The sequence below is a fragment of the Acomys minous genome (genome assembly GCF_964271855.1).
Source record: "Acomys minous genome assembly, chromosome: 9".
In the NCBI taxonomy this organism is placed as follows: Eukaryota; Metazoa; Chordata; class Mammalia; order Rodentia; family Muridae; genus Acomys; species Acomys minous.
The window spans coordinates 115,395,954-115,408,432 of record NC_140490.1 but is presented as its reverse complement, the minus strand read 5'-3'; the positions used below and the strand labels follow the sequence as shown (position 1 = coordinate 115,408,432).

At 40.4% G+C, this 12,479-nt stretch overlaps 1 protein-coding gene across 1 annotated transcript; it reads left to right on the top strand.

Moving 5' to 3' along the window:
- Positions 1-192: 192 nt before the first annotated feature.
- On the top strand, positions 193-12,479 carry THAP2 (THAP domain containing 2). Its single transcript, XM_084795162.1, has 3 exons — positions 193-324; positions 5,840-6,035; positions 8,517-12,479. Exons 1-3 carry the CDS (start codon positions 254-256, stop codon positions 8,892-8,894), a joined length of 645 nt encoding a protein of 214 aa, XP_084651288.1. The 5' UTR covers positions 193-253; the 3' UTR covers positions 8,895-12,479.

Here is a 12,479-nt window from a genome sequence, read left to right as displayed (position 1 = left end):
CGACCGTCTGCTCCGGGAGCTCCAACACGTTGGCTCTGCGGGCCTAAACCCGCCATATTAATAAAGAGAAAAGGGGAGTGGGCTCTCCCTCCCATCCCTGTGCCGTACACGCCCCCTCCTCCCTCCGCGTTCTCTGCACCGAGCTCGCTGCGCCGCGTCGCCCGCCTCGTTTGTCTAGCGTTTGACAGAAGCTTTTAGCAGGCAGCGCCTGAGAAGTGGCGTTCAGGTAGCGCCGAATGAGGGGCCCGGGGAAATGCCGACCAATTGCGCCGCGGCGGGCTGTGCTGCTACCTACAACAAGCACATTAACATCAGCTTCCACAGGTAACCTGGGCAGGGAGTTGGGTAACGGAAATGGGAGCTTTAACCAGACTGAGTATCAGTCATGTCAAAAAGAACGAGGTCCTCTGACATGAGTTGCCTGCCCAGCTACTGATAGCAGGGGAGCGGAGCATCACTTGTGTCCATTGTGTGTGGTTTCGCACATCTGGAAACATTTATCTCCTTTTCCGAGGAAAGTTTTACCGAATTCGCAAAAGGAAATCCGAGGTGTTGTGAATGGTGCCTCTTACATTAAAAGTGATGAGTTATACCTTTATTTTCTACTCTTTTATTTTTGTGTCTTAGACCATGCTTTGAGACGAATGACGCCATAAGAGAAAGATCATTTTCCGTTCGAGTCAACAAAAACTCTTTTGCAGCCTGGTGTATTCGAGTTAAATTAGTCAAATTTCACCAGCCAAACTGACGTGGGAAACATTTCTGATAGTCACACATAGTAACCGCTGAGGAACGGAGTCGTCGCTGACGACCGTGTAATTAGGCAATGTTTTTCCAAGAGCAAATAGACGCTTTCCCTTTAACATAATCAGAAAAAGAATCTAGTTTTTGTTTTTCTTTGGACGAAAATTCAGTCATGTCTTTGGTTCTGTCAGGTCAAACTCCAGCATTTGAACACTGCCTTGCGTGTAATAGGCACTCAGTAAATGCTCAGGTTACCGTCAAGAATTGCCACCTGCCTGAAGAAATTCTGAACACAGTTCTGATTTTATATATTCCACCATATAAATTGTGATCTTAGAATATAGAAAATATCTTTGGTCTTTTCCATACCTCACGATTACTAGTTGCATACCGTAACTAAAAGCTGCCACTTAAAAAGACCCTTCAGATAGTTGTTTTAAAACCATTTCATGTAAATGTAGTGCTTTATCCATTCTTACAGCTAATACTCGCCTGGCATTATGCTAATGATGGGGAAGTTCTTATCCTCAGGGACTTGCGGCTTGAATAGAGGAGCAGGCCATAATTACAGTTGAGTGCCACAGAAACGACATTCAAAGAGACCTAATATAGCCTTGGAAAGTCAAAGGACACCACAAAAGAGGTGACTTGTCAAATGAGACCAAAGGATGACATAGGTTTGGTCTTCCATACTGAAGCACTTTCTGTTTTGTTTCCAGGGTACTTGAGAAGCCCCGAAGAGTGTGAAAAGAATAGCGTGATTAGATTTACATAATAAGCAGCCTTCTGGCTGCAGTGTAGGGCGCTCAGAGTGATGTTTAAAGTGGTAGTCAAGCATCGCCAGAGGGCGGAGCCTATTATAGTTAATTCATCTGCCATTTCCTTCACAGGGAAATTGCGCTACATGTACTAAATATTGATGCGTAGTTGTGGGTCCAGGAGCACCGAGTTAGAGGAGCCGAGAGAGTTGAATGAGAAGAATATAGGAAGCTAAAACAAAAAGGAGCCCAAGCCGGGGGTGGTAATGAATGTCTAATCTCAGAGCAGAGGAAGAAGAGGTCTGCCTGACCTACACAGGCCCTGTCTCAAAATAAAATTTAAATAACTATAAGGAACTCATTCATTGGCCGAGAGTAGGATGCTCCTGGCAGCAAAGATGGAGAGAAGTGGACAGGATCTGAGAAATGTTTAAGGAGAATGTACTCGATTTGATAATCTGATGTGGAAGAAGAATGAAAGGAGTCTAGCCACTCAAACCAGTGTTCAAGAGGTGTACACTGGAGAGCTCAGTGTGGTGGCTCACAGCTGGAGTCTTAGAACTCTGGAGGCTCAACCAGGGGGATCCACCCCAGCTTTGAGGCCTGTCCACTAAAACCCTATTTCAAAAAAAGAAAAGTAAAAAAGGATACACAGTGTACAATACTGCTCATCTAATGTGAAACTAACGTTTTTTATGGTAACCTTAGAAATGTAGGTCTTTATAATGGCTTGGCAGGCACATTCCTATATTCCCTTTTCATGGGAAGAGGAGGTAGAAAGATCGCCGCGAGTTTAAGGCCAGGCTGAGTTACAGAATGAATTTGAGGCTTTGCTACAAAGTCAGACACATCTCCTAACACAGCAAGCAAAAAAATAAGGGGGGGGGGGTATTTAAATAGTGTTAAATATAATAAAAATATATTCCAATATTCATATATAAAAATAGTATTTAACTTATCTTTTAAGACATACACTATGTGTGTGTGTGTGTATGTGTATCAGAATCTCATTATGTAGCCCTGGCTGGCTTATACTCAGATATGTACCCCAGATTGACCTTGAACTCACAGAGATCTCTCTGATACTGCCTCCCAAGTGTTGCCATTAAAGGCCACCATGTCTGGCACACACACACTGTGTTGGGTAGGGCTGGAGAGCTGGGTGGCTCATCAGGTAAGAGAGCTTATTGTTCTCACTAGGATCTGTGTTTGGCTCCCAGCACACACATGACAGCTCACAAAGCAGACCCAGGGGATTCAGCACCTCTTCTGACTTCCTTGGGCTCTTGCATACACATTGTACACACAGATACATTCAGGCTGTACATGCACAAAATAAAATAATTTTAAATTTTATGTTGCCTAAAATTATTTTCAATTTTTTTTTACACCTAGCCTATTTTAATCTATATCTCCTTCTTAACCTTAAGTTACCTCTGTTAACATGACCCATGTGTCTCATTTTCATGATGTGTGATCTTTTTCACTCAGTGAAATAATCTTCACTGGCTTTATGATTTTTTTCCTTTGGCTTTCTTTGTTAATCTCTTCCACTAACCCTTCTCAATTTCTTACCAAAATGATTCGCCTGTGTGTGTGTCCCACTTTTGATCTACCCTTCTAAAGATTCCCAAAACAATAGAAGTCCTTATCTCTAATGAGTAAAACACTGTTTGTGGGCCAAATATATACGGTTTCCCTTGTCCTCTGCCAGTCCCATAGACTGAATATGGGTAGCAAGCTGCCATACTGATTCCCGTATTTCCTTTTTCAATAAGTGGAAGCAGTCCAGTTTGATGTGTCACTATTTCTTCTTGACTGGATATTGCAACGGCATTTCCTGGTCTACTGGCTTCAATTCATGAACTGCTACTCACCCTTCTATAGTCAGCGGTCCATAGCTCTGCATTGACAACTGTCTCCCCACGAAAGGGGAAAAGCTCCGACTTGTAGTATTTGCCCAGTTTCTAAGATGCATTTATTCTCACCAAGCTTGGTTTCGAGCCAGCAATATGACATGGCTGATTGCAGAAACAGGAAGAGGCATACAGTAGCGCACCAGTCTTCAGTGGTTCCGCGGCGTAGATGCAATAGACATAAATAACTTTAAAAAGTAGGAATTAGGGCTGGAGACGTTGCTCAGCAGCTAAAAATGTGTGCTCCAGCACACCTAGGTTCTTTTCTCAGCATCCACAGCAGGCAGTTCAATCTGTAATCCAGTGCAAAGGAAGCAGTTTCTGGCCTCCTTGGGTCCCTAAGTTCATGGGTATGAAAAAACAGTTATTAGGCCAGGCTGGCATGGTGGCACACACCTTTAATCCCAGCACTTAGAAAGCAGAGACAGGCAGATCTCTGAATTGGAGGCCAGCCTGGTCCCAGTCTACAAGACAGCCAGGGCTACATAGAAAAACCTTGTCTTGGTATTTTAAAAAGTTACTAGGAAATGTAATAATGCCTTTAATACTGTTTGTTTAACAGCTGATCTGTCAGATCTTGAAATTTAGCCCCTTACAACTTATCAATAACACTTTGAAAGTATTCCATATTTTCTACTTAGCCCACCACTGGGCTGGAGAGATGGCCCAGCAGTTAAGAGCACTGTCTGCTCTTCCAGAGGTCGTGAGTTCAATTCCCGGCAACCCATGGTAGCCCACAACCATCTGTAATGCCCTTTGCCAGCATACAGGTTTACATGCAAATAGAGCATAAATAAAATCAAAAGGAAGAAGAAGGCCCACCATGGTTATTTCATCCCCAAGACTCAGATACCTTCACTGCTGCCACATAAGGCCCTTCCTCAGGGCCTTCTGAGTAAATCAGCATTTTCTATTCCATACACCTCTGTCCTTACTCTTTTACAAAAGACCTACTATGCCACTAAGCTAAGCATTTGCATTTTCTAGTATTTAAAAGGAGTACATGTGCACGCACATTTGCAGTCGTGCCCGTGGAGGCCAGAGAGCAACCTTGCTTGGTATCAACTCTTCGAGGCACTGTCTTTTTATTTTATTTTTTTTAACAGGATCTTTCATTGTCCGGAAATGATCCACTAGAGCTGTTAGCCCCTTAGAAACATTTCTACCTTACATTATAGGTAATAGAAATAAAATCCCGGGGCTGGGAATGTGCCTCCACGGAAGGCGCTGTGTGTCTGAGACCGTGGTTCTCATCCTAGCAGTACTACCACCAGAGATGGAGACCTGAAAAAGGAAATGTGCCTGTTGTGTCCAGATGCTGTGCAAAGGCGCTAGCCTTGGAATTTGGTGGTCTAACAACAGTGTTCTCAGCCACGCTCCTCACACGTTAGGGCTCCTTGGTTCTCTGCCTTCCCAAGTACAGTATACAGTTAGAGGCTAGGCTTTTTATTGTTGTTGTTATTATTATTATTATTATCACCACATCTATAATGCCTAAGAATGTAAGAGGTATTTAACAGTTTATTTAGAATGTAAGCAAAATAGCACTGTTCAAACTATTGATTTTTCCAAAACGTGTTGTGTGGACAAGAACATATCCATCTGTTACCACAACATGAGTCTGTAATATTTAGAAAATGTCTTTTACTATTCAGATTAAGCCATTATACTGTGAAAACTCCAGATAACACATACAAGGACCAGGTAGAATTGCAGAGGCCTGTAATCCACAGGAGGTCAAGGTCATCCTCAACTACGTAGTAAATTTGTCATCAGCCTGGGTGACTTTAGACTCTCAAAAACAAAACAGATAACATCTGCAAAACAATTTTAAATAATGCTCTAAAATGTGATGATATGGGCCTATAATCCCAGCACTCAAGATGGAAGCCGGTGAACCTCAAATAATAATTTTGGCTCATCTTTACTAATTCCCTGGCAAAATGAAACACTCTTTAACTGTTAAATAATGAAGTAAGCTGCTTGTGGTGGCCCACTCCTTTAATCCCAGCACTCAGGAGGCAGAGGCAGGCGATCGATGTGAGTTCGAGGCCAGCCTGGTCTACAAAGTGAGTCCAGGACAGCCAAGGCTACACAGAGAAACCCTGTCTCACCAAAAAAAAAAAAAAAAAAAAAAAAAAAGAAAGAAAGAAAGAAAAGAAATAAGAGGGGGCTTTTTGTTTTGTTTTGTTTTGTTTTCCCCAAGATAGGGTTTCTCTGTGTAACAAATGAAATAAAAGGGGTTTTTTGTTTTGTTTTTTTCTCCTAAATTTCTATAACTATAAAAAATTAGTATAAACTGACATCTGGAGATTAATTTTTTACATACATGAGGGACTTTTTAAAATTTAACTGTTTTAAGTACAACAAAAGTAGTAGGACAGTTGGATTTTGAGTTGCTTTTTGTTTGCTTGTTTTAAGGTTTCCTTTGGATCCTAAAAGAAGAAAAGAATGGGTTCGCCTGGTTAGGCGCAAAAATTTTGTGCCAGGAAAACACACTTTCCTTTGTTCAAAGCACTTTGAAGCCTCCTGTTTTGATCTAACAGGACAGACTCGACGACTTAAAATGGATGCTGTTCCAACCATTTTTGATTTTTGTACCCATATAAAGTCTATGGTAGGTGACATCACTCTCCTTTCTTAAACCATGTTTTAGGTCCTATTCCTTTGTGTTTGTGCAAGGAAGCAATTCATGTAGTGCTAAAGTGAGTGTGTAATGACACCCTTCAAAAAGGCTGTAGAGCCTCAGCTTCCTCTTATGTAATAAAGGTGCAGGCTAGAATTAGAAGCCAGGTCTCCCGACTCCAGTCTTCTTCCCCCTCTACGGTCCTAACAGACTTCAGGCTTTGGACATCTGGATTCAAGATGCTCAGCAGATAAAATCTATCTATGCAAATACTCCCAAGTATGAAACTCTTCTGGTCCCAGACACTTTGCATATAGGACACCTGACCAGAATTGCAGCCTTACATAACAACAAAATTTTAGTTATCAGTAAATTTACCATCACCAAAACCAGAGATTACAAATGAAACCTTCAGAATCACTCTCTTCTGGTTTTAAGGTGACAAACAAGTGGCATGCTAGTAAGTACATTAAGAACACATATTCAGGGTCTGGAGAGATGGCTCAGAGGTTAAGTGCACTGGCTGCTCTTCCCAAAGGTCCTGAGTTCAATCCCCAGCAACCACATGGAGGTTCACAACCATCTATAATGAGATCCGATGTCCTCTTCTGTCAGGCAGACACACATGCAGGCAGAACATTATATGCATAATAGATGAGTAAATGTGAAAAAAGAAAAGAAAAAACACATATTCAGTTATGCCAAGAGGTGGTAGTTCAAGGGGAGGCTTTCTAAGAAACTATAGAGCTCACTCAGGGTAGGCATGAGGACTTGGGAGCTTGAACACTAGTGGAGGCTAGGACAGTTTAACTAGACAGTAAAATTAAAGCCAGGGTGCTGGAGGATTATTAAGAATCATCACATGTTGGCTTACTTGAAAGAAGAAGTATGTACAGGATGAATGAAATAAAACAAGCCAGGCATGGTGGCTCATACCCTTAATCCCAGAACTCAGGAGGTAGAAGCAGATTTCTGTGAGTTAGAGGCCAGCCAGATCTAACTTATTGAGTTCCTGGGCAATTTCACTGTGTAGCTCTAGACTAGCCTCAAATTTATGTCTATCCTGCCTCGGTCCTGAATGCAGGAATCACAAATGTGTACCATCATACCCTGAATGAATGCTTATTTAATAAATGAAAAACACAGTTATAAGAAAATGTGACACAATAGGAAAATCTCAAATAGTTTGATATTTCTGGAGAATAGTGAACAAAAGAGTCCTTAGCTTTCTGGTTTCAGGTTTTAAATCTTTCAAGATTTAATGTGAAGAACTAATACCTAAATTTGGAAGCTGGTACCAGAGAATATGTCTCTATAGACATGTGAGTCTTGTTTCAGTAGGTTCCAGGTCTGAAATATCCATCTAATTGAAAAACTAACACTAATTAAAAGGGAGATCAGATCAATACCATAGATAAATGAAATGTCTAAACAAATTCTAATTTGGTCTTAGTACAAGAAAGTGAAAAAGATTTTTTTAATCCCCATAGAATCATATGGAATAATTTGGAAGATACCTTGAAAAATCCACACTTATTTCAAAAATCAGTGTTTAAATGTCTCTGTAGTTAACCCCTACATAGATCTAGCCAATGGACAGGACATTCTCCACAGTTGAGTGGAGAGTGGGGTCTGACTTTCACATGAACTCTGGTGCCCCATATTTGACCATGTCCCCTGGATGGGGAGACCTGGTGGCACTCAGAGGAAGGACAGCAGGCTACCAAGAAGAGACTTGATACCCTATGAGCATATACAGGGGGAGGAGGTCCCCCTCAGTCACAGTCATAGGGGAGGGGAGTAAGGGGAAAATGGGAGGGAGGGAGGAATGGGAGGATACAAGGGATGGAATAACAATTGAGATGTAATATGAATAAATTAATAAAATATATATTTTTTTAAATGTCTCTGTAGTTAAAGGACATAAGAAAAAGGTGACTAGCTAGGCATGGTGACATATGCCATTAATCCCAGCACTCAGGAGGCAGAGACAGGTGGATCTGAGTTCAAGGCCAGCCTGGTCTACATAGCAAGTTCCATGACAGCCAGAGCTACATAGAGAGACCCTGTCTCAGGAAAGAAAAGTACAAGGGCACTAGAGTTCATTCAGCCTATTGAGAAGCTTAAGCCACGATCACGTGAGATAGTGTACGGTGTCATTTCACTTTAAGAGCAGTTCTTTTGTTTGTTTGGTTTGGTTTTGGGTTTTTTTGGGGGGGGGGGTTTCAAGACAGGGTATCTCTGTGTAGCCTTGGCTGTCCTGGACTCACTTTGTAGACCAGGCTGGCCTTAAACTCACAGCAATCCACCTGCCTCTGCCTCCTGAGTGCTGGGATTAAAGACATGTGCCACCACCGCCCAGCTAAGAGCAGTTCTTAAAAGACCAGTTTAAGTACTGTGTTACTCAAAGCTGGACACTGTTTACTTATTTGTGATATTCATAATTTTTGTTAAACTCTTTGTTCGGCTCAGAAACTCAAGTCAAGGAATCTTTTGAAGAAAAACGACAGTTTTCCTACAACTGGACCGTGTAATTTAAAGCCTAACAGTAGTCACCAAGTACTACTCGAACACAGTTATGCCTTTAGGAATCCTATGGAGGCAAAGAAAAGGATAATTAAACTAGAAAAAGAAATAGCAAGCTTAAGAAGAAAAATGAAAACTTGCCTGCAAAGAGAACGCAGAGCGACTCGAAGATGGATCAGAGCCACGTGCTTTGTCAAGAATTTAGAGGCGAGTAACCTGCTGCCTAAGGGCATCTCAGAACACATTTTACCAACTGCCTTAAGCAGTCTTCCTTTGGAAGATTTTAAAATTCTTGAACAAGATAAAACATTACCAGTTCTCTAAATCTAAAATGGATGAGAAGATCTGCATTTAAGTTTTCCCTACACAGAGTCTGATGAGTGTCACCCAGTCTTACCATCCTCGAAGATACTTCTGACACTTAGGCTAAAATCAAGAACTTAAGTTTCATTTGAAATCACAGTATCACTATATAACCTATGGAGACTTGAGAGAGTGGAAGAATTCAACGCCGAGTTTGAAAATGAGTAGAAGTGCCTTACATAAGGATTATATACTACTTAGACATTGTCTCAGGAAACACTGCTCGCAGGGTGTTTCTGGTTTGGTTTTATTTTTTAAGCTGCTGTCAAAATAGGAATGACAAATGATTTGTTCCTGTAAGGAAAAACATTTGCACCAAAGTTGGGATATTAGATTCTAAAGGGCATGTGAAATAGGAGCTAATAACATTAAATGTGAGCTTAAAACTACTGGATTTTGTATTAATTTATTGGGATTGTGGTTGAAAATTTATAGAATAAAACCTCTGGAGTACAGGGCAAGTTTCGTGTTTTGTTTTGTTTTTACTTTTTGTATATCTTTTAACCAGTCAAAGTAAGCTGATCATGACCTTTTTTGTAAGAACATTGGATTTAAAAGTAGTTTGTAAAATAATTTAAAAATAATATTTTGAATGTGAAATATCTTTGAGACTCCACACTAGGAAAGGCCTCAAGTACCTCAGACCGGGAAAACCTGGTGAGTTATATACAACTTCTAAGACAATAATGCAGAATTTGGGGTCTAGCTTTTACCTTAAACAGACAAATGTATATTATTCTTCTCTCTTATAATAAAAATACTGAATTTCCATCTTCATAACTGATGTTATTAAACACATTCGACCTGTACCCATTTGTTCCTTATGTTGATAGCGTAAGCTGTTGTTTCTTTTTTAACTACTTCCTAATTGCCTCTTCTATGTAAAAAATAGCTTTTGTCCCCCCATGTAATAAATCACAGTATAATTTAATCAAAGGAAAGTACTTAGCTATGTTAAGTTAAAACAGAATCAGTTTATATCACCCATCTGTTTGCTTTTTAACCTTTTTCTAGAAAATTGAAACAACCTTAATTGATAATGGAAATAAAATACAGTTCTCTAAAATAATGTGTGTTTCCATGATAAAGCTATGCAAATGCTGATCTTTATAAAATAGAAGTATCGAGATTGCTCTTTTGGCAGTACTTGCCTTGTGTAAGAAATGTAATAAGAGCCCTTCCTTCCAAATGTTTGGACTAAGTAATGTGAAAGCGTATTCACATAAGTTATTTAGCTCTAGTTCAACTTTGTGAGATTACCATATGTCTCAAATAACTAGAAACCTTTCCTACAAAGAAATGGAATTTTGTTTCTTGGCCAACCTTTGGGTTGTTTCTCTCTTTGTCCCCAGTCATGAGCTCTCTGTTTAGTAAGGACCATCTCCCTTGCTAACACATGGTAGGAAGGGTCTCTTTTAGTTTTCATGTAATACTTACAACAAGTATGCTTGTTATAAAAGTCTTTTGTAGATGTGATAAACCTTGTTAGCTATCAAGTATTGGATATAGTTCCTTGGATTTGCCATCGTGTGTTTTTTCCTACTTGATAGCCTAAAATAAGCTGGGTAACTAATCATATTAACATGACCTATGTTCTCCAAATGTACATTTTCGTGCAGTTTACCATGTGCCCTAAGCACCAACCACTAATTAATGTGCTCTGGCTACTGCCTACATGCAGGATCTTGATATCTTTTCTTCCTTCTTTCTTTCTTTCTTTCTTTCTTTCTTTCTTTCTTTTTTGAGACAGGGTTTCTTCTCTTTTAGTCCTGGCTGTCTTGGACTTGCTTTGTAGACCAGGCTAGCCTTGAACTTAGAGAGACCCGCCAGCATCTTGCCTCCCAAGTGCTGGGATCAAAGGCATGTGCTGCCACCACCACCCCTGGCACCTGCTTTGATATCTTAATATACTTTTAAAATCATAAATGTATGACACTATAAAAGACAACACGCAGCCAGGTATGGTGGCGCACACCTTTAATTCCAGCACTTGGGAGGCAGAGGCAGGCAGATCTCTGTGAGTTCCAGGACAGCCTGCTCTACAAAGTGAGTCTAGGACAGCCAAGGCTACACAGAGAAACCCTGTCTTGAAAAACAGAAGGAAAAAAACCCCACACTTTTGGCAGAGTTCCGTAGTCCTCATTATTACTTACACTTTAGCTGCTTTGGCGTGTTTGGTTTGTGTGTGGGAGGCACGTGCAGGCCTTCAGCACGTGCATATGCTACCACTGAATCACAGCCCCAGTCTGTAGTCACTCACTACTTTTTGACACTTTTGAATAAACAATCCTCAGGAATTATTATTTCCTGTGTAAGTTCTTCATGCTAGTTTTCTAATAGCATGTTTCTAACTCTCTCTACATGAATTTATTAATAATATACCTATTGTCTTTAAAATGACTTCATGTCTGAACATGGTAACACACATCTGTAACGTTTGCCATCATCAGGAAGAAGGAAGTGAAGGTAAGAGAAATGTGAGTTTCAGGCCAGGCTCTATTTATTTGTTTGTTTTAAGAGACAGGTTTTCTCTGTGTCGCCTTGGTTGTCCTGGACTCATTTCGTAGACCAGGCTGGCCTCGAACTCAGAGCGATCTGCCTGCCTCTGCTTCCCGAGTGCTGGGATTACGAGCGTGCGCCACCACGCCCGGCTGCTGATACATTTTTTTAGTTGACTATATACCATAAAACTAATGGAGAGGCACGAGGAGGACAAAGGTCTCTAATGCCTGGGGAATGGCAGGAGGAGGGAACAGTCCCCCGTGCAAACAGGCCACTGACCTTCACACAGAAAATAAACCAACCAAACACAGCTCAAGTCAGGAAGTGGACATGAAGATGAGTGCTGGGCTGAGACTCATGAAGCCGGGGGAGGGTTCAAGCCACAGCACCAAAAGGGGGTAAATATGATGTCACCTGCCCTTAGATTGCTGCAAGCCTTCTTAAAGAAACAATACTTAGAATATAACATAAGTTCTATAGAAAAAAATAAGTGTAAAATGCTCTCTTACACACTCCTGAGCTGAAACTCAATGGATAACACAGAAACTTTAGACTTTTTCTTTTTTTCTTTTCCTTACAAGCTGGATTCACACATACGGTATGTTTGCTTACTCACTAAAACAGTATTATGTCCCACCTGCACAAGAAACAGAGACGCCTGGGCTCTATGCAGTCCTAGAATGAACACGTCTCTCCTGCCCTCAAGCTGTCAGCCTTCAATCTCTGTTATTAAAATAGGGAAAACCAAGTGTTTTGGAAAAGCAAAAGGTAAACTTGAAATGTAGTAAGTATGTTTGTGAGATCCTTGTTGATAGTATCTAGGTAGATTTTTGTTACCTTATTTCTCGGTGTTAGAATACGGGTAAATTTTAATTTTGATACAATAGAGAAATTAATCTTTATATCAGAACTGGGATTTTTTTTTGATATTTAGACAGTTGAATACTTTATAAAGTTAAGGATTTTAATGTATATTAAACAATAACATTGTACTCACAAAAATGTATTTGAAATTTGTTAATATTAAAAAAAATTCCGAAGGAA